Genomic DNA, 26,740 nt, shown 5'->3' on the forward strand with positions numbered 1-26,740 from the left:
AATTGTTGCCCAAAGATGTTCCGCGCCGTAAAACATATTATGGGATCGACCCATGAAAACCTCCGGTGAGTTGTTCTGGGGAACAAATTTCCAATTGACTTCTTCCGCACAAAGACCTGCCAAACTTGCAATCCCAAAACTCCTGCATGTCAAAGCCTGCCTTAATATCACCAGACTTTCCTAAAAGCATGTCAAACTGCCAAATAATATTTCTGTCATTGAAAAAGTGCAATTCCAAGCCCAAACTCCCCCCCCCCCCCCCCCCTTCTTTGTATACAAACCTATGTTTGTGTAATTGTGCCATCAGAATTAAATGCAACAGGTCTTTCAAGCAAACAAATTTGAACCGAGCTGGAATATGAAAAATAAGCTCTGGTTAGTTTGTGTTTTCCATCAGGCAAGCTCTCTCGCTCTCGCTCTCTCGCTCTGCGTAATTTTCCTTCCGTTTTGCTCGGTCTTTTCAGAGGATGAGGAAATTAAACTGGGTCACATCCTGTCTCCTCTGTAGTTTAAATGGAATAAATAATAATATGTAAAAAAAAAAAAAAATCTTGGTGTTAATGCCATCCCGAGTGAATGGATGAGAGGATGGAGTGATGACTCCCTGGTCACTCGCGCACAGCTTTTAAACGTGCGCGCCGCTACTGATGTAAAAATATGTGAGGGTTTTGAAATGCATCCGTCTGCTCCCGGCTCATCTTATCTTCCGCCATCGCCCCCCTTTTTCTTTTCTCCTGTAAAAAGTGCTTGTTGCCGACACTTTTCTTCCCTGCTACGTCTTTATCTAACATTTCAGGGGTTTCAGCGGGGACTGCCTGCTGCCACAGCTCAATAATTCTGTCAGGTTCACCTTTTTAATGTGGAGGATGTCAGTCTTTTTCACACACACACACACACACACACACACACACACACACACACACACACACACACACACACACACACACACACACACACACACACACACACACACACACACACACACAAACACACATAGATAAGCAACGGTGGTTTGCTGGTGATGGGATCAGTGAGGAAGACTGTTAGTACAAGGCTGTCATCGTTCTGTGGCTCACGCGCTCTTTGTAGTATTGATTAGTTTTACTGTTAAAAAAATCATACTTGATCAATAAGAGCCATATTTCAGCATTTATTTATTGTTTTTCATATTCATTCAACAAGAAACCTGTGTTTTAAAATCCAGACAATTTTGTGTACAATGCAGCCATTTGCTACATAATATCATGGCACTGATATATTTTTTTTGTTGTTAACTAACCAAAATCCAAATGTAAAAATCTACAATCCATGCTGTATTGCATCTTTTTTTATGCTGGTGTTTGGATTTTCAGACCAGCATTTGATTCAAATGTCCCTTTTACCTGAATTTTTTTCCATCATACAAAATGTGTACAAAATCTTTATGTTCTTTCTATCTGTCATTTACATCCAAACACTGGCTTGCCATTTTTCAGTTTTTTTTTTCCCCTATCCCCATGCCAACATACAGAAATGAACACGGTTCTGTTTTTGACATAGTCATAACACCTGATCCCCAACCCCTTCCTGGCCTCCCGCCATTATAATGGCCAAAACACAGACTGTGAGCAAATGAGCAGGATTGAAATACGTTTTGGCAGTGGCCGCCACCCTCACAGAAACAAGAAAATTGTGTTTTACAATCTCATTTCAGAATTACTAGTTATTACCATGGTTTGAAATAGAGCAGAGAATCTGATTGACTGGCCGCTTATCATAATCAGATGACGTTCCTTAGCAGTAGTTTTGCTTTGGCAGCAATTTTGACAGCATTTTCCCCTGATGCCTGTCCGGCGGCCTGCCAGCCTTGTATCAGGCCGCGATGACTGAGCCCGGTAACTACTCATGTGGGCGCTTTCTCATATAGGCGGTGCGTTTAACACTGTGCCATGAAGTTGTAGCATTTGCAATGTTTGCTCATTTGCCTATTAGTGCAAGAGAATCTCACAAATGACTTATATCTAGGGGTGTAACTCAATTGAAAAAATATATTATAATCAATATATAATATTCTAATTACATTTTTTGTTTATCTCTTTCTTTGTAATTCATCAGTAGAATTAATCGCATTTTAATCACATTTCAACATTTGACACGAGAAAAAAAGTAATTTTAGTTTGTTTGATGAAGAAATCAATACATAAGTGGTCCTCAGTCCAAAGCATTCCGTCTCACCATAATAAATTTATTAATTGAATTGATAAATAAGTCAATTTTTTCATTTATTTCATTTATTATTTTATTTCTGAGCTTGTGGTCAAGTGTTGACTGATGACACTAGACCCGAGGGGTTGGAGGTGCTCCTGTGATCAGTGAACTCCTTTGGCATAAAGCGCAAAGAATGTTGTTTTTTTTTTCCTATACACTTTATAAGATTCTTAGATTGAAATTTTCCTTCAGCCAGCATAGTCCCATCTTTCTCCTCCATCATGCTATCACACTGCGTCAGTGTAATCTGTCCCCCTGGAATAAGGAATGTTCCGCTATGCAAATTTAAATGTGATTAATATGCATAATTTTCTTAACATGTTTTTGAATCAAAAAGAACATGTTAAAGTCCCAGCTCCAATTCCACCTATTTAAAGGAACAATTTTCACCTAAAGGCCACAGGGTTCTTCCCCTGCAAGATTGGTGGTGATATTGGAATGTCACAACAGTGCTTTGGATTTAAAAAGTAATGTATGGTGTGAAGAGGAACTTATTAGGCTGGGAACGATGTACCTTTCTACTCCAGATTTAATGGCTTCTTTTTAACATCTTTTGTCTCTTAGATGTTATTTTCTTGTTGTACTTGATGTGTTACGTCTGGATGCTTTTACAACTCCTGAGCATCACTCATGCCGTAAAATGGAATTTGGGGGTTCTTTTAATTCCATTAATCCATATTTAATTTGATTTCTGCCGAACAGTGCAAACAGGAGCCTTTCGCAAGAATTCAATCAAAAGAAATCCCGCCCAGCATTAATCGATCTGACCTTTGAATATTTCCTTTTGGACAGTAACAAGATGCATCGACTTTCACCGTTCATCTTTGAAACCAGCAGAAATGACCGAAGCCAAATAAGAAATACGTATTTAAAAAAAAAAAACTATCTTCTAATCAGGATATGACTGATAAGGATTAGAACAAAAATCCATGATTCGATTTTCATCTCGCTGAAATATGAAATTTTACAGTATATGGCAGAAGCACATGCATTCGGTTATCATGTCAAACGCCATAAGATGTTTCCGACCCCACTGTCTGATATTGTTTTTCTGAGCCAGCAGTTGCTATGGACGGCATAGGCGATTATAAAAACAATACTCTGAGACTCTGCAGTGGGCCTAATCAGATAAAACCTGTTTTGAGCAAACAAACGTCTGGTTCTGCTGTGTCAGAACATTGCGGGGGCTACTTTGATCCTCTGCCTTTTTTTTTTCCCCCGCCACTGCCGCTACAAGAATCAACCTTACATCCTCACATGTCCGTCTCACAATCAAAGTCCTCTCAGATGCGGGGGCTTGTTTCCTCGGGATTGCCCTGGCTGTTCTCACTTCAATTACTTGACAAGGCCTTCTGAGGGCGGAAGTTTTGCAGGTCATAGCTCTGATCGAATCCCTAACACCCGAACACATTCAGAGGCGAAAAACAAGTGTTTTTAAAATCCCAATTTTTTTGGCAGCTTGGAAAACTTCTTTTGTTTTTTTTTATGCTTAAATCTACTCTTGAAAATGCATCTCATCATGAAGCACATGTCGCACCGTGCCACAAATCCACCAGGGTGTCATGAGAGTATATGAAATGGACATTTATTTTCTGGTACAAGCGTGGCCAAAATTGACAAGTGTTGACCTCCACAGCGGGCTCTGTGCAGATTTGTGCACCGGAGCCGGAGTCCAGCACCTGCAGTGATTTGGAGAGAGAGAACAACCTCATGATGTAGCCGGATTCCTGATATTGTGATTCTTTGTGGGAGTCCCTCTTCAAGGTATTTGCCCCTGGCTCAACCATTTAGAGTCAGCTCTGGGAGCGGTGATGGCCCGCGGCGTCTGAGGAAAGCAGTGGCATTGAAAGCTGAATGGGAAAAGATACTTTCATATTGCCAATGTTTGTAGGTACAAACTGCGACTAGAACTGCATCGAGTGGTGCTTTAGTGAATGCTAATGTTTCGGGGAGGAGCGGCAATTATGAGCTAAACCGCACAGTTTGTTTGGTACAATTCACTGAAAGAGAACAGCATCTCCTGCATTGCAGCAGCAAAGAATCTCCAAAGGAGTGCTGCGGTTCAACTGCGTAAGGGACAGACCGCACACAGGTCCACTAACCTTGAGTACCAAGGGTTGATGCAATATAATTTCCATTAAGACACCTGTCATAAGACATTGGTGTAAAGTTTGACTGGAGGCAGCTGAATTGTCATTTTCTAAGCAGGAAAAATACTTTTTTTTGTGCTCTTTCATGCCCATCCTGTCAATACTGTTAACATCTCTGCACTGTTTACATTTCATTGCAATAACATTACTATTTGTTTTTTTGTTTTTGTTTTTTTGCTCCCTATCTGGCCTCATTGTGAACAGTAAAATAAGAATATTATTGTACAGTGAAACACATTTCCAGACTATACGTACATACATACGACACATGTACATACATACATACATACATACATACATACATACATACAAACAACAATAAACACTTTGATTGTTTCAATTTTAATCTCAAGTGAAGAGGAAGGCATGTTCGGAAGCAGAGAGAGAAGAGGAAAGGCAAGAGTTTGAGACTGAGAGGAGGGACTTTGAATATCCGGACTATGACAGGAAAAGGTAGAGAGCTGGTTGACACGATGCAGAGAAGGAAGGTGGATATACTGTGTGTCCGGGAGACCAGGTGGAACGGTAGGAGCAGGCTTTAAGTTTTACTATCATGATACTGATAAGAAGAGAAATGGAGTAGGAGTTAAATGAAGGAGAAGTTTGTTAGGAGTGTTCTGGAGGTGGAAAGAATGTCAGATAGACTTATGAGTCTGAAACTGGAAATTGAAGGTGTGCTCAATGTTGTTAGTGGCTATGCCCCGCAGGTGGGATGTGAGTTTGAGGAGAAGAAGTAGCTCTGGAATTAACTAGATTAAGGGATGGAGAGAGTGGTAATTGGTGCAGACTTCAATGACCATGTTGGTTCAGGCAATAGAGGGGATGAAGAGTTGATGGGCAGGTTTGGTATCCAGGATAGGAACGCAGAGACAGATGGCGGTAGACTTTGGAAAAAGTATGGAAATGGCCACTTTTTTCCAGAAAAGACAGGGACATAGGGTAACATGGGAGCAGCGGTAGGAGCACGCAGGTAGCATACATCTTGTATAGACAAGGTAACCTGAAAGAGATCAGTCACTGCAAAGTAGTTGTAGGTGAGAGTGTAGCCAGACAGCATAGGATGGTGGTTTGTAGGATGACTTTGGTGTCAATGAAGATCAAGAGGACAAGGAAAAGCAGAGGACAAAGTGGTGGAAGCTGAAAAGGGAGGAGTGTTGTATGGTTTTCAGGGAGAGGAGGAGAAAGGCTCTGGGTGGTCAGGGAGAGATTCCAGATGATTGGACAACAGCTAGTGTTATCAGGGAGGCAGGTAGGTGAGTACTCGGTGTATCATTTGGAAGGAAAGTAGATAAGTAGACTTGGTGGTGGAATGAGGAAGTGCAGGAGTAGCAAAGTGGCTAGCAAAGAAGTGGGACACTGAGAGGACTGAGGACTGGGAGAACAAACAGGAGTACAGGGAGATACAGCGTAAGGTAAAGATAGAGGTAGCAAAGGCAAAACAAAGGGGGTACAATGACTTGTATGCTGGACAGTAAGGAGGGAGGGAATGATCTCTACAGGTTGCTGAAACAGATATAAAGATGGAAAGAATGTACTACAGGTGTGGGTGATTACGGGTAGAGGGCAAAATGTATTGACAGATGCCAGAAGAGTGATGGGAAGATGGAACGAGTACTCTGAAGAGCTGATGAATATGGAAAATGAAAGAGAGGCAAGGTAAGAAGAGTTGACTATTGTAGACCACAAAGTAGCAGAGATTAGTAAAAGTGAAGTGAGGAAGGCATTGAAAGGCTGATTCATCACGATCTTAGAGTGAGAAGATGCCTGAAGAATGGAGATGAAGTGACCTAGAAACAGTTACAATGATGAAAAGACAGCAGGCAGAGCTAGAGGTCGCAGAGATGAAGATGCTAAGGTTCTCTTTTTGGAATGACCAGGATGGATAGGATCAGGAATGAGTCTGTCAGAGGAACAGCACATGTTAGATGGTTAGGCCAGACTGAGATGATTCGGACATGTACAGATGATGGATAGTGAACATATTGGTAGACGGATGCTGGAATTGGAGCTGCCGGGCAGTAGGTCTCGAGGAAGACCAAAGAGAAGATTTATGGACATAGTGAGAGAGGGTATAAAGGTAGTTGGTGTGAGAGAGGAGGATAGAGAATAGGGTTAGATGGAGAAGGTTGATTCGCTGTGGTGACCCCTGAAGGGAAAAGATGAGAGAAGAAGAAGAGTGGGCAGTAGGGGGCCTTTTGGCCTGTCACATCAAATTCAGACAACATTTTTGACAATGTCTCCTCATGTACTGGACCTAGAGAGGAATCAAGAAGATGTTTCTCACAATCCCATGGTGTCATGAAATCAACATAATAATAATAATAATAATAATAATGATAATAATGATAATAATAATAATAATAGAGTTACAAACTAATAATAATTATTATTATAATCATAGAGTGTTGCGTATTTGTGGATTGACAGTCTCATCCTTCATATTAAAATCATCAGTCCTGCACCAGAGATAAAGCCACGATGAGTCGCGCCTACAAGGGACGTATTTTAGAAATCCTTGTTGAGCGATTAACACAGTGGGTGTAAATTTGTTATTCAGTTTGGCAGAACCAGATAGACTAATGGACAGCGGTAGGTGGACACCATTTCCCTTGAGGAACAGACCATTACATTCGGCAGCCCCTGAGTTCTCTCCACATCAGGAGGCCAAAAATCTAAACAGTCGCCGCGTGATTTTCCTGAGCCCAGACGAGCACGGTTTCATACATACAAACCATATTAGTGACTTGTATGTGTATGTTTCTCCTCGGAATATCCACCGAGGAGCTCGATCAGATTAGCATCGGAAGGAGAGCGATGCACACGGGAAAATCGCATCAAGCAGAACTCATCAACGGAAACGCGGGAGTATTGTGCTAACAAACTGTGTTTTCAAATTGATTCACCGTAGCACTGTAATAGCATTCTGTGCACATCATCCTCATATTATGCTTATGGGAGTCATTTTAGCTTTTGCATAATTCATCCCCAAATTTACTCAGATAGAAAAACCAAATTACATTATTTATTCTGATGCAGGTACAGTCAGATTTATCGTTCCCATCATCCAGCTATGATTTGATATGCAAGATTTATTTTGGCCTGTTTACCACCCAAATGCAGGTATCGATGTAAAAATAAACCAAAGCAAAACAATCCAGACATTTTGAAAGGCCTAATTTCATTATTTTTCTCTCATTTATTCGTGCATACTTTTTGACAGATAACAAAAGTCTGCTACAGTGGCATTTTAACATTTTATCAGGCAGAACTGGCCATGTCAAAAGCATGCACAGCTCAGGAATTAGTGTATTATTAAGCCAACAAAGCAAGAATGATATTTATAATTTTTGCTCGAACAGAAAAATGTATATTTTGGTTGCAGGATGATAACCATATAGAAAAGGGGGCGCATGAGGAACCTCATTGTTGATATTTCCATGTGTGGAAGTTTTATCTTATCTTATGATGGGCCCTGGGTTTTTATATCTCACATAGGAATGTATGAACATCGAAATGCCTATTTATCCATTTTATATAACTTTGTTGGAATTTTGTTTCATATATGACAGCGATGCAGTTGTGAGATAATTCCAGGCTAAAAATGTCACTTTGGGAGCGCTATAAAAAAACACCACAAGGTGTGTCAAGGTGCCATTCAAAATTGTGAATTCTGCCTTGTTTATTTTACAAAAAGGATGGGTTTCACTCCATCTGGCGTCCAAACTCACTAAAAAGGCACAGGCATGGACATTTGACAACTAAGATCCACCATCCCCCCCTTTTAAAACTGTTTATATATTGTTGTTTCACTTCATTCTCACAACCCTATGTAGTCTGAGCTGCAGGTGTAGTGTGTCCCGGCTCTATATATTGAATCACGCGTCAGCGCTGTGAATTGTCCACGCCTGAATGATGTAATTCGGTTGACGGTGCAGTTTTCAGTGATTCCGTTCTAGTTCAATGAAATGACTTCAGCAGACGGCTCTGTTGAGCCGAAGTGAGTGGAAGCCAACCCCTTGGGGCCGACCAGCCCCCTCGTCCCTACTACAAACAAAACACCAGGACTCAGCCGGGCTCTCTTGAGTGTCTGCTTTTATTCACTCAGAAATATGGGTTTTGCGAAACATATGAAACCAATTCTTATACAGCATATGTGATCTCATGGCGTGATTTTGCCTTTCACAGATGCATCAATTTCAGCACAAATATCGTTCGATTTTGATTTATTCACAGATCGGTGTCGCAGTGATGTTCTCATCCTGCAAACAGCTGGACACTCAATGTTATTTAGACATTGATATCATGTGAGATCAAAATTATTCAAATTAATTTTCTAAAATGATATATAGATATACAATTCCCCAATATATAAGCCCTAAGTGACTGTGTGTAGAGAAACAATCGGTTGGGGTAGAAACAGAAAAGCAAGAGTGTGATAGAAAGACACGAGGGTCGGGAGCTTCAGGCAAAAATGATCTCACACACATAATAACAGTAGTGCTAACAATAACATGGGACTTGCTGACTATTCAATTAAAGGTTTCATATTCCTAAAAGATATCATGCAGTAATAGTGGGCGCCTAGCAGGAATGCCAGGAACCGGTGACATGACAGAGCCCAGCGACAAGGAAGAAGATGTGAGGTCACCATCATGCATTTATGAAGGGATGTTAAAGCAGAAAGGACCGCTTTGCCGATAAAGATGGCCGATATCAGGGCGTTTGGTGCCGGCCATTTAATTTTTCATCCTGACAATGACAATTTGTTGCTTTTCAAGACTTCCCAAAGTGAAATTCTTCCGACACAAATGCGAAAACTTGCAAATATGGCGCAGCAGAACCTGGTTTGGCAATCAAGTCTCACTTCAGTTGGCATTTTGGTGTCCCACCACCATGACAAGATAATGTCATGGAATACTACGTCGCTGGCCACGTTGACGCTGATTTCTTGCCGGGTATTGTATAAATGTAAACAGCCGGTGCCCTCGCCTCGCAGCAGGTGCTCTCTTTACCTCACTAATGGCCGGTCCCTGATGTTTTCACGTCGACAATAGTCCCTCCCACTGTGCTTCAGAAGTCTTCCAACACAGACACAACCCGTTTGAAAGGACAGTAGCGGCTTAACAGATGGTTTTTTACAGTTAGCAGTTAGCACTTGGCCCCGCTTCCTAATCCTGCAGCGCATTGACTCAGCTCCCATTCTGTTTATTTATTCGCCACTAAATTTTTTTTTTGTTTTTTTTTTCTTTTCCCCCTGAGGAAGTCGAGACAAAGGGAAACTTAGCATTTACCACCGATGTATTTTCCCAGCACAGGTTGATCATCACAGACATGGAGGTAAAACAACAGGATGGGAAGATTATACGCAATACAAAATACAAAGTGCGAGAGTGAAATGTCTGTTGAAGTAATAAGGCGATGATCCATGTGAGTAACGGGGTCTGTGAGGTGGTGCAAAGATGGGGTAATTAAATAATTGTAGTGATAATCGGGTACAGATGTTACTGTTGGTGCGTGACCAGGTATTTGAGGAGCTGTGGGGATTTATGCATCTATCTGTGTGATGGCTTTTGGGATTTTCTTTTAAAATAATTTTTTATATATCTTTTAGGACTAAAAAAATGAATAATTTCTCAAGAAAACTGATGGAAAATTTCTATGCTTTTAAGAATGCGATGCGTTTTCACCCGTCTGCCTTGTCGTCCTGCTCATTTATGAGTCCCCAATTCACTGGGATCTATTTTTGATATTTTTCCATTTTGGATATTCTTTGTTCACCCAAAACTCATCTTAGAGATGCTCTGTCTTTATCCTTCACTTTCCTTTTCCCCATCCTGATTGGACTGGCATTTACTCAGATCAACACATGGTTTGTTTCCATTTTCCTCCATCAGGTCCTTTCCTCTCATTGTTTTGAAAACCGCATTTGCGACAGACATTTAATTTCAAAGCTCCTCCGCCTCCTCCCATTGATCACTTGGAAATGAGGAGCACCCTTTTTTTTCTTCTGTTTCCCAAGTTCACCATTGTCTAAGACTCCAGAAAATAGAACGCCACGAAAGCCCAAAGCCCCGATGCAGTCTCATCTTAATGTCGATGGCCAGGCAGCAGACTCAGGGATGCTGTAAAATGCTCTGTGCCCTTGTCACTGTTTGGCGCGGTGCTCAGACAGGCTTTTATCTGGCAGGAATCCAAGACAATGCAACACTTGAGTGGGGAAGGTCTCTGCCACTGATCCTGTAGTTTGTACAAGTTTGCTTTTTTTTTTGTCCTGCGTTGTCCTTTAACAGTCCCTGACTGTCTGGGATGCTCGCTGCTTGCAATCTCTGTAGGTTGAAGGGCTTGCCATTGGAAATTGAATTTTAACGGTCTCAGAAAGATAGACAGCTGGGAAGGCAATTTGAGAGGACACTTTTTTGCAGTTTGGAGGAAAGTATGTTTTGTTTCGTCTTCCATCTCCATTCATATATTCTGCTATGTTGCCTACACTGGGAGTAGCACGGCTCGTGTCAATGGGTGTGAAAGGTAAAAAAATAATAACACCCCAGAAAATAGCATGCCTTTTTACATATTTTTATTATTAGCAATTTTTTTTCAATTGTTATATTTACTATTGTCAATAACAACAAAACCACAACTATGATAATAATAATAATGATACATAACTAATATGAATATAATCACTACAGTTACTGTCAATGTAACTATTATTAATATTATTGCTACAGTTAAAAAAAAACAGTAGTAATGCTAACAATAGTGATAATAATACATTTTTTCATAATTATTACTAGCAGGATTATTACTAATATTAATGGAATTTAACAAAAAAACAATAATAATTATTATGATAGGATAGTACATATATGCCATAAGATTATTAATAGTAACAAGACCAACAAATTATGTAAATATAATACGAATATAGCTAATTATTATTAATAGTAACAACAGCAGCATCAATCATCATCCAAATAGACAATACACATATAACTACGACAAAATATTTTTATTACCACTACTATTACCATTTATATATATATATATATATATATATATATATATTACCATATATAATGATAGTGTACTGTATTTTGTGGGTACCTTTCTAAACTGAAGGCCTACTTGCAAAATAAAAAAAAGGTAAAAAAGATAACTAAGATAACAGATATACAGATTATAGAGTAGGCAATTTTGGAAGAAATGGGTTTTGAGTTTTGACTTCCCTGGGAGCCAGGGAGCATAGTCACTGAGCACTCTGTATTCCATGGTATTATATCTATATTATTACATGTAGGGGCTGCTTTTTTTTTTTTTTTTTTCCCCAAAGCCCAACAAGCAAGGCACATCTTTTTGTCCGGTTCCTGACTGAATGAGATTATTGATTATCATAACATAAGAAGGTTCCCACGCACGGTGCTCAAAGTGTTTCCCAGCAGGTTCCTGATAAAATGGACCAAAAGATCTGGGATGAATCAGCAGAATCAGCATTTCCACCCAGTTCTCGCACGTGAAAGGTTAATTGTGAAGTACCGTTTACTACCTTTTTTTTTTCCTTTCTGAATCTAATGTGTCCTCCACCTTTTTTAATCACACCTCCCGATACCTCAGCCCCTCATCCTTTTCACCTCCCTCTCCCTCGATCTCTGCTGCTCTCCAAGGTTACCGTCGATTTGTAAGAGATGTAAATGAAGTTCTTTCATCCGAGTGTAATTGTCATTCAAAAACACGGATAAGTGTTAAGCCTGAACCGAGGTAAACGGGTCAATATGACCCACGACACTGATCCTGTTTTGTGTTTCGAAGTTCCTGGCATTTTCAATGAGAGCAATTGAACTTCTGGAAATGTAAATTAGGCCTTTTATGCAACGGGAAAAAAAAATTGAAAACCCGTGCTTTCAAAGGTGATTAATTGATAGTGCTCCTTGGGGGGGAAACACATAAACTGAGTGGATGCACACAAGTGTGTTTACACATGAATGCGGATTCTCACGCATGTAATCAGGCCTTGATAATGAGAGCAACTTCAGGAAGTGAGTGACACATGCATTTCCACTCAGGCATAAAAGCCTCATATTTGTCAATTGTCCTATTTATTTCACTCTCCGTGCGTCACATTCTCAACATCAGAGTGCATTTTTAAAGCTTTTTTTTTAAAAAAACATTGTGTCTCTCACCGCATTTTAACCCTTCGCAGCACCCGAACGTGTTCATCGCCTTGTTTTCTCTTTCCAGGTGTCAAATGGTTTAATGACATTCTCTCCCGAGGACAACATCTGTACGTTTCTGTTAATATTGTGAATTTATTCTGAGAAAACGCTTGATTTGTCACTTCAGTTTAAAGGCACCGTCTCTATTTTTGTTTGTTTTTGGTCTTCGGCAGCCTCTGTTTGCGGTGTCTGATCGTTGAAAGGGTCCTGACTAATCCAATAACAGGCTCTTGTTTATACACAGACAAGTTGTAAATTTGTCAGTGAGTCCAAAAAAAGACGGACTAAGCCTTCAGACGCCCGAGTGAGTCAGCAGCATTTTCACCAAACAATGCGATGTATAAAAAAGGCATTAATTATACTGTTAATAGCTTGAGGAGAAGGACTTGGGAGAAACTCAAAAGCAGACTGAAGAACCTCAAGATTGTCATTTGAATTTTTTCTTTATTTATTATCCATGAAAGAGAAAAGCATCATGGCGCCAACTGAGGAGTTGAGACAGCGTGGGGTGTGTCTGTCTGTGGGTTTTTTAAGCCGACCCCTCCCGCCCCACGTTTCACCCCCATTATCTTCTCATTACATTTAAAAGCTGTTCAAAATGCACTGCTTTGTAAATTCATTTGTGCATCTGATGATAGCAGAAGGCGGCACGGTGGTTGGCGCTTCCGCTCCACAGCAAAAGGGTTCCTGGTTTGATTCCAACTGTGGGCCTTTCAGTTTGAGGTTTGCATGTTCTCTCCCTTTCTGTGTGGATTTCCTCCGGGTTCTCCGGTTTCCTCCCACAGTCGAAGAAAATTCATTAGAGACCGAAAACTACCCAAATGTATGAATGAGAAGAAGAATGGTTTGTCTGTATGTGTCTTGCAAATGAAAGGGTGAATGGTTGTTTGTCTCTAAATTATATGCAAATGGTTGCATGTCTCTATAAAAGGTGCAAATGTAAGGTGAGTGGTTCTTTGTCTTCATATGATTCTTGTTGAACTCTTCTTTCGTGGCAATTGGACTTGAATTTCTTCACTCGAAGATGTTTCAACCTTCGTCCAAGAGGCGGCTTGAGTTCTGTTCAGTTCTGAACTGAAGCTGCCTCTCGGATGAGCGGTGAAACATCTTCAAGTGAAGAAATTCAAGTACAGTTCCTATTTCAACAAGAATTTACCATGACCTGGATGACTGAGAACCTGCACAGACACAACTCTATCTTTCACCTCTTTCAGCGAATGAACCTTTTCTATCTAACCGTATTCTCTGTATCCTCCTCTCTCACACCAACTACCTTCATATCCTCTCTCACTACCTCCATAAATCTTCTCTTTGGTCTTCCTCTAGATCTCCTGCCTAGCAGCTCCAATTCCAACATCCATCTACCAATATATTTACTATTCCTCCTCAGTCTGGCCTCTCTGACTTTCACCCCAAAACATCTACCATGTGCTGTTCCTCTGATAGACTCATCCCCGATCCTATCCATCCTGGTCACTCCCAAAGAGAACCTCAGCGTCTTTGTCTCTGAAATTTCCAGCTCTGCCTCCTGTTTTTTGGACATTGTCACTGTTTCTAGGCCAGTCTCACCACTGTCTTGTACACCTTTCCTTTTAATCTGGCTGATACTCTTATTATTGCATATCACCCCTGACACTTTTCTTCACCCATTCCAACCTGCTTGAACCCATTTCTTTACCACACGTTCCCATGCTCTGGACCATTGACCCCAAGTACTTGCGTTGCTCTGGACTGTTGACCCTTAGTACTTGTCCACAGACACGTCTCTATGTGATGTGCAAATGTGAGAGACAATGGTTGCATTTCTCTATATGATGTGTGAATGAAAGTGTTAATGGTTGTTTGTCTCTGTAAGACAAACGCGCTCTCGCTCCCAGTGCGTCCACAGCCAGACGAATGGGGAAGATTCTCTTTGTATCTCATACCGATGCAGTCGACACCCTTTTCTCTTCATTAGTTGACGAAGCTGGAGTGTCATGGTTACATAAACATCTCTATCCATGTCTAAACATAACCTCAATAAAAGCTTTCTCTGTAAATACATATAGGTAAGACTTGCGAATGAATGGGTGACTGGCAGGATACATTGTATAGAGAATAAATGAATGAATAAGCACAGAAATAAAGCTTCTGGGGCTTCAACCAACTATTCATCTGTCCTGTAATTTCCCGACTATTAGGCGCTACTTTTTTCCGTGTGCTTTGAACACTGAGGCTTAACAATGATGCGTCTAAGTTATGGATTTTATGGGATATTTAGCTTTGTGCAGCCAAAATATTTAGCTCCGTCACATCCGTAAATTGAAATTACACATACACTGTGCAGAACACATGCCAGTGGTTTACAGAAGTGACATTGAGAGCGACAACAAAAGAGACAACATGAAAGTGTGTGACAGAGGAATTCTGAGGCTTTTTTATTCCATCACTGAAGAAGAGAGCATTAGTGGTTTTAGTGCATAGGATAAAGATGGAGATAGTGATCAATGACTTTTTTCCTGGGAGGCTACTGTATTTTTTATTTTTCAGTAGTAGACATGTTACAGGCACCATTCGGAAAAAAGCATTTATGGTATGTCTTAAGTTAAAAAATCTTTTTGTGTAACATCTTTCTGTGTTAATATCTCTTTAATATATATCTGTTACAAATGGACACTTGCGGTTTATAGACTCGTCTGGCACTTTTTTTTTTCTTATTCAGTCTCAATTGTCCAAAAATTACGGCATTCCCATCTCTGGCAGAAATGAAATTTTGTCGTCTGCAGCAACTTAGAAATGTGTCTGGTGATCAGTAATTTTTTTGTATTACTAAATCCTGTATCGGAAAATAGCTGCTGTGCTTCCAGGTCCCTTGACTCGGGACCCAGCCTACTTTCTTTGTACTTCCTGACCTTCCTGTTCCCTCGAATGACTTGAATTTACACCTTCTTTCTATCTTCTGTTTTCTCTTCAGCGCATTTTCTACCTTTGTAACACCTCGCCTCCACATTACGTATCTTAGCCAGCCCTACCTGAGTTACGAGCAGATAACTCAAGCCAGCAGGTATCTTAAAAATGAGAAACCCATACCCCCTCTGCCCTCCCTGGTTAGCACAATTAAAGTCAATTAAATCTGAAATTGTTGCATTGTCTGTCTAATACAGCCATATTTACTGTATAATTCTCCATTTATTATCTCTGTCAGTGTTCAAAACAAGTATCAATTACTTTTTAATTAAGACTAATTCACAAAGAGGAATCACAGGACAAGATACTAACAATAGAAATCACATATTTAGATGCACGTTTAGAACACATCCCCTGCTACGCACCGATGGGAGACATTCCCAAACCAAATATTGATTGATAGATTATTGTCACAGAGCGTCAGTTTGTATCAGTGGCCCGCTGCTGCGAACATGACTGCGGCAGCTGAATGTAGTCCGGCCTCTTGAACAATAAACTCATCAGTAATGTGAAACCTCATTAAGGGGGGGGCGATTAGAAAGCCCGACGAGGTGCGTAAAGTTTGATCGCCCTAATAAATAAACATGGGGGGAACAGTTCACGGAACCAGACATCTGCAGTTGATTATTTACAGATATTATAGCAATGAGTTCAGATCTAACTGGGGTCCACTACTACCAACATACCTGTGAGTCTACAGTTAGTAGATTTGTATGTGTTTGTGCGCTTAAAGAGTCAGTTCTTATATTTGTATAGCCTTGTGGCCGATTTAATCCTGCATCCCCAACATTGAGCCAATATCGTCCTAATTAATCTTTAAGACAATTTGATAAATTGAGATTTGTATTGTTTTAAGCTGGAAAACAATTTCCTCTGGTTTATCTCCATCATCCTTTCGCTCTCCGGTCCAGGATTTCGCCCCGGTGTCCTGGCTCATATCTCGCACAGCGAGCCTCCCTTTCTCCTCCAGATGCATTTAGGTAATTGAGATGTTTCTTCATGACGGTTGGCCGAGATTAATTTCCGTGTCGAAGGCAGGAGGACAGAGGGGAACGGAGATGACTAAAGGGACTGGATTTATTTAGTTCATCTGAGCCCGTGGTTTGTTAGTGTCTTTCCCTGTGCTTTGTTATGTCTGACGGATGTAGTTTCTACTTCAGTTGTTTAATGAATTGCTTATTCCGACCCTGCTGGTTGCTAGAGGGTCTTACATTCTGGTCCATCTGCCTCCAACCATCGTAACACTTAGAACAGTGGATCACATTTTCTTCTTGCACCGATTTAAAATCAAACCCGGTGCACCGCAAATCGCAACGTTACCAATGGGCTTTTGTTGCTACAAAAAGCCCGGCATAAAAAGGAATCATAAGCAAATAAAACTTGCATTAGGAGGATTGTTGAGATTTTCTTGCACATGGACAGCAGATACAGCCAGCTGGCAGATTGCCTTTCAGCTTTTGCGAACCCCATTATAGGAATAGAGGACTCTGAACGGATCATACCCCCAGCTATGACGGGGGACCAAAAAAAAAACAAAAAAAAAACCTTGTCTCTTATTTCGATGATTGATTGGCACATCTAGGGGGGGACCGCGTGACACACTTGATGAACACTTCCCTGGTCACACACACACACACACACACACGAGTCTTGATCAATGATGATCCACTGCTCGCTTCCCACCCCAGATTCTTCCACACACCTCTACTGAATGGATTGATGATGAAGGATTTATGCCGCCTCCCCACATCACATCCCAAGTCAAGGCAAGATATTATAGACTCTTTGTTCTGTTTGCAGCTGGTAGAACCTAAGGAGGACGGCTACCGTGGTATATTTGGGCAACAGCACATGTTGGATTGTATCCCAGAATTTTTGTGATTGGTCAGCATTGTGTCTCTTAGTATAAATTTAGGTGCCCTATTTTTGGGCGTTTTAAGGTATCGGTTTTACTCAACAAGGGGTGCAAAAGATTTTAGGCCAACGGACATCTGTGACTGCCTCTTGAAGCAGTGGCATCCTCAGCCAAGTGATTGAATCCAAGTGCTGTAATCTGTCAATCTGAAAATTGGCCGAAAACAGCACTTTAGTAATACTTGATATTCAGGGCTTGGAAGTGATTTGAACTTCTGATAACATACATCTATCTATCCATATACATACATATATTTTTTTTTTTTGTTGAAAAAAAATACATATATAAAAATAGTTTATGAACTGCAAAAGTTGGTGCAACTTTTTGACTCACAAACTGGTATTACACGTTGAAGAATGAAACTTTCAAAGAATCACTCAGCTGAATCTTGTAGTTTTTCTTATATCTCCTAATACTGCCTTAAAAAATGGTTGCTGGTTGAAAGTCAGGCTGCGGATAAAAGGATTTCTCCCCTTGTTCACTGATTTAACTGAGAAAACCACTGAGTGAGAAACGTTCAGTTTGGATCAATTGATAAAATGTTCAGTGTTACATAATAGTAACACAAATTAATCTAGAATATAACTTGATTTTTTTTTTTTTTTATTAAGCAACCAGATACAGTATGTCCTCCCACCAATGTTATCATATTAATATTTATGTGTTTATCTTATTAGACACAAACCCATGTTGTGTAATGTGTGTCCACAGACACCTCATGGGTAAAATGATTGGCAGGCTCCGAAGGTAGGGGGCTCGGCAGAAAGGAAACTGCACCTTGACACAAGATGTTTTGTTTGAAACATCATAATAAATCTGTCCACTGGAGCTAAACGCACGGTTGTAGTTTTTCCTCATTCTCCTTTTGTTGAAAATCTACTCCGTGCATCAGCGCTACCATGACTAAAACCAAGATTAATTGCTTTCATATCTTGGATGTGGGATCCTAACCACCAATAAACACACACATACACAAGGATGCAAGCACAGTGTGTATTCATACTACACAGTCTTTTTTTTTTTTCTTTGCACACAGAACACGTTGTGCCATATCCAAATGAATCTGCATGGCTCAGAATGAGACATTCTAATTGACTCGAGCTTCAGTGCTGCAGAAACACCGCGCGGCATGCAGGTCCTCTCAGTCGGAACCAAACATCTCGGCACTAGGAAAGGCAGATTAAAGAAAAAAAAATGTAATGAAGATAAAGAACCACAGCGAAGACTGTCAGCAGCTTCCATAAAGAGCAGAGTGGGGTGTGTTTGCGCTGTGCACACACAACCAAAGTGATGCCTCTGCACCGTACTGTCGAGTCAGTGTACGTTGCACGCGTGTGCATTCCATTGTGTGTGCAGATGATTTTGATAACACTTGTTCATTCCTTGAAGGAAACAGAGGCGTTATTTGCATCTGACATTAAAGTGGGGGAATGCGAACATGACGGCTGATTACAAAGCAAAGATGGGAGGAGAAGCCGGCGCACGGTCTACCTTGGACAGGAGAAACATCGGAGCGGCGAGGCCACTGTCCGTCACACTCGTCTTACAGCATCGTTTCTGCTCTCAGAATCACCTCTGTCTCTCCGACAGCCACAATGACATGCAGGGACAGATACAGAAGAAATGACACTGTCTGAATATGCAGTGAGTTTGGCTGAGTAGCATCATCTGAGGTGAAGAGGGGAGGAGAGGGGGGCGTTGTGTTTTTGTATCTGTGCGTGGGAGAACTCAAGATCAGGAGCGAGAGGCAGAAACAGAAGGAAGGAAAAGGGCTACTGTGGCTACTGAGGCGTTCCATCATCCACCAAACTCCTGCAGATTCCCTCCCTCCTCCTCCTCCTGGAGAGAGAGCAACAGAGACGGAGGGAGAGAGAGGGAGCAATAAAGAGCAAGAGAGAGAGAGAGAGAGAGTCACGCTTACAAGCCAGTGAAGAAGAGACGTCAAGAGGAGGATCTACAAAGGGAGAAAAAAAATCCTTCTCTCCCTTCTGCTGCCTCTCTTCGTGCATCCCACAGCCAGCGAGGAGCGAGGAGGAACGGGCTGGCGTTTTTTTTTTTTCCCTTCGCTGCTTCCCTGCAATTTCTCCGGCTGCAATCACAGTGCGTGGCGTGCAGGGAGAGCAGGAGAAAGCTCGATCTGTGACAACGCTCCGCGGCAGAAGAAGAGTAGCGTAGAGGAGCCGGGATGCTTAACAACCTGACTGACACAGAGGAGGGGGACGGGGGAGCACAAAACCAGGGTGAGTGATGAGATATGTCATGCAGTTTTGCACACACATGCGCATGCAAATGCACACATGCGCACGCACATGCAGAGATGCAGAAATGGGGACGCTCACATGGCAACGTGAGACGCACAAATACTCTGCATTTGCTCATCCCAACTCCCAGGAAAAACCAAATCCACACAACGCGGAAAGAAAACTCGAAGATCTTAACCTACAACCTGATGTGTGGGAAGTCAGCGGAGGAGGTGGAGTGTAGGTGTGTGTGTGCGTGTGTGTGTGTGTGTGTGTGTGTGTGTGTGTGTGTGCGTGTGCGTGTGTGTGTGTGCGCGTGTGTGCGCAAGTGTTGTAGGACTGCTCGGTGTTCGGCCTGCTTGCCTCCTTTGCTGCTGCTCTTACTGCAAGGCTGTTGTGACAGGAATAGTAATGGGCTCACTCCATACGATGGATGTTGAGCGTAAGGGCAAATGCACACACAACCACTAATATATATATGATATATATTTTTTATATACATATATACACACAAGCATACCAACACACACTCACATGTAATCATGCATGCACTTTGCAGAGCATTTTCTGGTGCAGTTGTTGATTCTACATGGCAACGTAAATACTCCCACCACATATGGCACTCCGTGGACAGGCGATATGGGCATGTGTACACTGAAACACACACACACGCACAAACACACAATCATAGCTACTCACATTTACAGAATCTAACCCACCGCCGACTCTAATCCGCTCGCCCCCAGCTGTCAAAATCAGCCCTCCATACAATCCCCTCAACTCAACCCAATCCTTGGTCTCTGCAGGCTTCCCGGAGGAAACCTGTGGGTTGCCGAAGAGTGGCTGAGCTGTGATGCAAGCGCTCTCACACACAGTGTTCATCAAAAAACAAAAAAAAAGCTAAATAAAAAAAAATTAAAAAACATCACTCAATCACTCCAGCCCCTGGCTGATGTGAAGTATCATACCTTGAATTTCTGTTTTTTTTTTTTTTTTTTTGTGAATTCTTTTTGAGCGGCACTTGCTTAATGGATGCAACAAAAACCAGACCGAGTGTAGTTTGGCAGATGTTTTCACGGGAGTGAGTAATTCTGCAGTGTCCTGAGCAGAATACCAAAGCGGTATCGCCTTGTGTTGTCCGTTTTATGTTAAGGATGGTCTGAGCTCTGCACTTTCTCTCTCTCTCTTTCTCTCTCTCTATTTTAAACCCTAGCTTTCTTTGTCTTTGTCTCTGCTTATTTCCCCCCTCCTCACTCTTTCATGTTTCCCATTCTATGTTGTGCACAAATCTCCCTGTTGTTGTCACTTGGGCTTGCAGGGATACGCTGGAGAACAGGTTGCGGATGAGAGAACAGTCACTATGCTGCTTCTCTTACCTGTGAGGGCTTAATGATAAAAATAGACCAGCAGTGGGAACATGAATATTTAACTTAATGCGGGCATGTTTTTTATTTTTGTGTGCGTGTGTATGAGAGGGGTTAGAGTGGGGGGCAGTTGTAAGAGGTTGGTTGCAGGGTGGAAAAAGCTTGACCTGTTTATCCCTGTGCCAAATAGAAGCTACCATGGGCAGGTTACCAAGCTGAAGATAAAACCACGGAGCTGTGCATGCAGATGCGTGGAGCTAATGTGGCTTATTGAGCTTTGCCATTTGTACTTTCTGTTTTAATGCCAGCAATCACACTCACGCTCGGTGCAAACTCTAATAAGCTGTGTAATATTCTCCCGGTCGTCTTCTTCAGGATGGTACTTCTTCATTTGTCAAGATGTGGCAAGGTAGTGCACAAAGAATTATTACGTCACCCCACCCACCCACCCCAAAATATTGCCTTAATACCAATGTTTTATCAGTTAAACACATTATACTAATTATCTAAATGACTCCTGATAAAGAAATAGCACACCACAATGCATGAAACGCGGACAGGCTATGACTAACTGGCAGGCTATGGCTATTTGACAGGCTATAGCTAACAGGCAAGCTGTGGCTATTTGATAGACTATGGCTTACTGGCAGACTATGGTTATTCAGCTATGGTTAGCTGGAGGTCTTTGGCTAGCTGACAGGCAATGGCTTTGTGAAGCCATCTGTATTTGGGGATGGTTGCAATAAAATGCATGCTCAGCTGTTGAAATATTATTAATAATTTGTTCCTCCTGTGAAAAAAATCCTTTGCTATCACCTGCTAACAGCTAGCCATAGCCTGTCAGTTTGCCACAGTCCGTCAGCTAGTAATAGCTCCGCAGTTTGTTTTTTTTTTTTTTGGCCACCCAGAGCTAGCTGTAGCCTCAGAGATTTTGTAATTCTTCTTCCCTCTGCTTAGACTGCATTAACAACAACAAAAAGAACAAAACTATCAGGGTTGTATTTATATGTGAAATCAATGGGCTTATAGCTTGAAGTTCCTGATATCTATCCCAGTCTCCGGTTTTCATTTTCGCTCACTTATTTTCATGGGACGATGATTTTCATCCTCTTTTGTCGCATTAAATTGCAACATCTCTTCACACACATGAAAGCGTGTCGCCATCTTGATTCAAACCCCTCGATTGACACGGCGCAATTCCCTGACCCCTCGCATTAACCTTAATAAAACAAACCCAATTCTTACCTGACCTTCGAAAACCAATTCCTAACCCCCAAACGGTCAGAATCCAACATTTAGACCCCACCGAGCATTGGAGGGCTGAAAATATAGTAGTCCCTCAAGTGTCAGACCCCACTAGACGATGGTTTGACAAGGACACAAGCACAAACACAAACACACACACACACACACACACACACACACACACACACACACACACACACACACACACATATTGCAGCATCGCTAAACTGGTTGTGCACACTACCTGAGTAACACTGTTTAGTCATCACTACTATGTAGGACAGCAGTGGATAGGGAGAGCTTTTCACCCCTTCTCACTGGAATGTCAGAGGTCTGCAGCTGTCCGCTCTCCCACCCCCCATCCCCTTTTCTACCCTCTGCCCCCCAGTGCTGAACGCACATCCCCCCACCACGGTCTTCTCGTAGCACTTGATTCCTGGAGCTCAGACTGCCTGGCGCTGTCCAAGGTGCTGATTTACTGCCTTCATCACACGGCTGGGTCACAGCCCAGGATAAGACCACACCAGGAGTTGATCCACTGTTGAGGGGGACGTGTGTGTGCGGTGTGTGTGTCGTTGTCTCTACTTCGGCCCGATACATAGCAGTACATGGGTGTTACTATTAGTGAAAAAAACAAAAGGCTTGGAAAAAAGTGCCCTTTCCTCTAACGTAATGGCAATTATCTTCAGTGTTGTTGTTTTTTTCCGTTTTGAGCAGCGCACATTGAAACCTCCGCCGGGCCAGGTGGGTGGGATGCAATCTGGGAGTTGAAGGAAAGGTTAACTTTTAGTGGCCCATTCACCGTGGCGACAAGGGTTGATGGGAGGGCATATCTTGTCTCTGAGGCACCAGGAGGGAAGCTGCCGCCAAGTGTTCGGGAGGGAGTGATGAACATTGATGGAGGAAGAAGAATTTGTGAAATACTAATGTTAATTATTGCTAAATTGAAATATAATCCCGCTGTTGAATGCACCGAGACAACTAAGCAAGTGAGATCAGGTGTTTAGTATGAAGCTATCAAAGTGGTTTCATTATTATATAGGATGAAAAGTATGTATAATTGATCATATACGTAGGAGAAATTGTGAAAATATTAGCAGCTATTACAGAATGTGAATATACGGTCAGAAGGATGCTGAGGTCAAGTTACGAGGCAGGAGGCCTAGAGGAAAACCAACGATGAGATTTATGGATGGAGGGAAAGAGGCCATGAAACAAGCTGGTGTGAGTAGAGGATGCCATGGAGAGGGTTAGATGGAAGCAGATGAAGGGAAGAAGCAGAAAAGAAGAGACGATGTCTAGAACTGATAAATAAATATATAGTATATTACAGTAATATTTTTTATTTAAAAAACAAAACTTTAAAAACAGTGGGGACTTATCTAATTAAGTAGCAGCAAAGAAACTCAATAGCAAGGAAAGTGGTTAGCACCTGGCCCAAACCTATAAGTACTTCAAAATGGGAAAACAATTACCCAAAAATCAATTAGGGCTGACCTGAAAATCTAGCAGAAAATCCACTGGTGTGAAATGTCCTTGATATTATTTAGAAATAACCAAAAATCAGACAAACCACTTCAAATTTTCCAAAAACAATGAAAGAAAAAATAAAAATTACCATTTACTATCCCCTAAATAGCCTAAAAATGAGCAGGAAATACCCTTGAAATTAGCATTTAAGTTCCTAAAAGTAAGCAAGAATTAACAAGGCTGTAAACAGATGGATAGAAATAAAATTTTTAAGGGCCGATCAGCGACAAAGTGCTGGATTTATGTATTTGAATGATTGCTAATGGCTGCTGTATGAAGCCAAATGCTGCATTTTGCAAGCCTTTCACAGCCATTTCAATAAAAGCGAAATCAAGCCAAGCCCTGATTTTGCAAAGGGAGAGTAAATATCTCAGGCCATTTCCACAAATGTCCTCAGAATATGATCATGGCTGCACTGGTTGTTCATGGCGTTTCATCAAAAGGACCTGTTTGCTGTTGAGAGCCTGGGTTCTGGTTAGCAAGCAAGAAATGATTCCATGCTACTTCTCAAAATGTTTCCTAATGTTCCAAAATTCTCCGTTTGCATCCGCAATTGCTCATTAATGCGTCACCTCGGTTCTAGGATGTTTTTTGGGTTATGTGTGCATTTTTGAATATCACTAGTGATCTGTTCAGGCAAAGTAAAGAGACTTTACTCCTTTACTCTTTACTCCAGATTATATTCTCTTCTCTTGAACCAGAAGCAAGTTGAATGTAATGCTGAGATAGATTTTTTTTAAAAAGCTGCATTAATTTTCCCTTCCCATTACATCCATATGAGTTAAAAAAACAATATTTTTTTTGCTCAGTCTTGGACTCTGGACTCCTTCCTGCTTGAAATGAAACATTTTATCTCCCTCAACATTTGTGTTTTTCAAGGTGTAAACCATTTCTTTACTCATTCATTCATTCATTCATTCATTCATTTTCTATACCAGTCATCCTACATTCCCAAGGAGGCAAGAGCCTATCACAACTGTCATTGATCCATAGGTGGGGTTCCCCCTTGACCGGTAGCCAGTCGATCACAGGGCCACTCATTCACTGTCATTAAGACATACAACCATTCACTCAGTCATTCATACATCTGGGCAATTTAAGGTGGCAATTTAGATCCATGTTTTTGGACTGTGGGAAGAAAACCGCAGAAACCCTATCATGATTGAACCAGCGACCTTCTTGCTGTGAGATGGATGCATTAAGCACTGCACCACCCGGTGTACACTGTCCTGGCGCCACTCAAGGTCGAGCAAACAGCACACACGGTTGTGGCAAGTCAAACCCAGAAATAGCCAAAGTGTTGCATCCAACAGTCAATCAAAAATGTCTGGACATATAAAGGGGGTTGGGAGGGAAGCATAAATTTTGGGGGGTTTTAACATAATGAGACATTAGCCCTGAATGCCCTCCAGCCGCGTTTGGGATGGACCCTTTGAGAGGAAGCAGAAAGAAAAAGTTGGCACCTAAAAAAAAAACATTGCAGCCTCCAAAATGTCTATTAAAATAAATCATCGTCATCATGATCCACCAAAAAAGCTAAAACTGATGGTACTCTGAGGGGGGAACATCGCATATCAGACAAGGAGAGAGTTTTGGTTACGAAGTCAAAGTCATCAAAGTGGAGATAATTTTTTTTATTATTATTTTTTCAAATTACAATCTCCAATCTAAAACAGGTTCAGACTGTTAAAAAAAAGTGGTATAGATAATAAACTAATCAATCAATAATACACAACGATAGTCATAATTTGGATTTTCATTTTTCACACATTTGTCTATTATTCTTTTTCCAATTTTTTTGTATTTAATCGGTATGTGCGTCCTGTTGATGTTTGAAACTTCAACATTTTCATCTGGATATTAATAATATGCCCTCAGACTTCTCCCCAGCCTCTTCAGTCCTACTGACTCAAATTAACCCAGAATTATTGGACCCACGGTCATCTGATCCAGTAAAGCACACAATTCCAATACGATTAGTGCTTCAGAATGATTTGTTTTTGCTCTTTTCCCCCCAAATGACATCATCTGGGTATCTACTTCTAGGCTTTAATTCGTAATTAAATTATTAAAAGTTTGGTTTTATGATAAAAAAAATGCATTTTTGATAATCATTTCTGTATAAAATGAGAAGTTAAAAGACATGTTCATTACACACAGTATTTTTAATAGTATTCATTTAATACTACCTCCTATCACTCCTTTGCCATTTTTTTACTACCACCATGCAACAAATCTGTTACGTCAAACATCTCAGGCTGAACTTTAACTAAGATGCTACTGTTAAAAACAATGGTGTCTGCAGCCCGTCATCAGTGTATCCATCTATGCCCAGCCCCTCTCTCTTTGCACCCAGACTGTGGTCCTGGTCAGAGGGTGTGAATAGAGTTGTAATGATGTCTTGGTTATAGCTGACTGCATAATACTGCAAACTGCTCCCCAGAGCGCTCTCCCAGGGAGGCAGTTGTTGTGCATGCTTAACGTCATTATTCTCTGGCTTTGCACCCGGTGACTTATCTGCCTGTGAAGGGGAAGAAAGCGAGAGCGGGAGATAGTAGAAATGTACCGTAAGTGAGGGGAAATTGCTGGCTAATACAAAACTGCAGACACTAGTTATTTGTGAAGGTAGATCTCCTGCTGCAGGAAAAACAAATCCAGAAGCTTGGAGTTTAAATTTTTTTTTCTTCATTTGCACGAAGGACTTCGACGGTTCCAAAATGCCTAAAATCTTGGCAATTTTCTACTACCTTGAAGGTCCTTTCTCAGAAAAAGCTGGATGCTTTTAAACAGTATTTTTAATGCTTATTATAAGTTAATACATATGTGTGCTTCTGTGATAATGCACCCAAATCTACAGCACTAACACAACAGTATCCTCAAGAAGGACAATTGC

At 41.3% G+C, this 26,740-nt stretch overlaps 1 protein-coding gene across 4 annotated transcripts in view; it reads left to right on the top strand.

Moving 5' to 3' along the window:
• Positions 1 to 26,740, top strand: part of slc12a5a (solute carrier family 12 member 5a) — a 178,741-nt gene that overhangs the window by 45,902 nt on the left and 106,099 nt on the right. The window contains exon 1 of one of the 4 annotated variants that reach the window (XM_086149830.1): positions 19,149 to 19,708. The exons of 2 other annotated variants lie outside the window; for them this stretch is intronic. In XM_086149830.1, coding sequence (XP_086005956.1) covers positions 19,654 to 19,708 — 55 coding nt within the window. In that variant the 5' untranslated portion in view covers positions 19,149 to 19,653. Of the gene's footprint in view, positions 1 to 19,148; positions 19,709 to 26,740 lie in introns of those variants that run through there. One more of the 4 variants, XM_086149831.1, reaches the window with a different exon arrangement.

The sequence above is a fragment of the Fistularia commersonii genome, chromosome 7 (assembly GCF_037954325.1).
Source record: "Fistularia commersonii isolate RoL2024-O1a breed Wild chromosome 7, RoL_Fcom_v1.0, whole genome shotgun sequence".
In the NCBI taxonomy this organism is placed as follows: domain Eukaryota; kingdom Metazoa; phylum Chordata; class Actinopteri; order Syngnathiformes; family Fistulariidae; genus Fistularia; species Fistularia commersonii.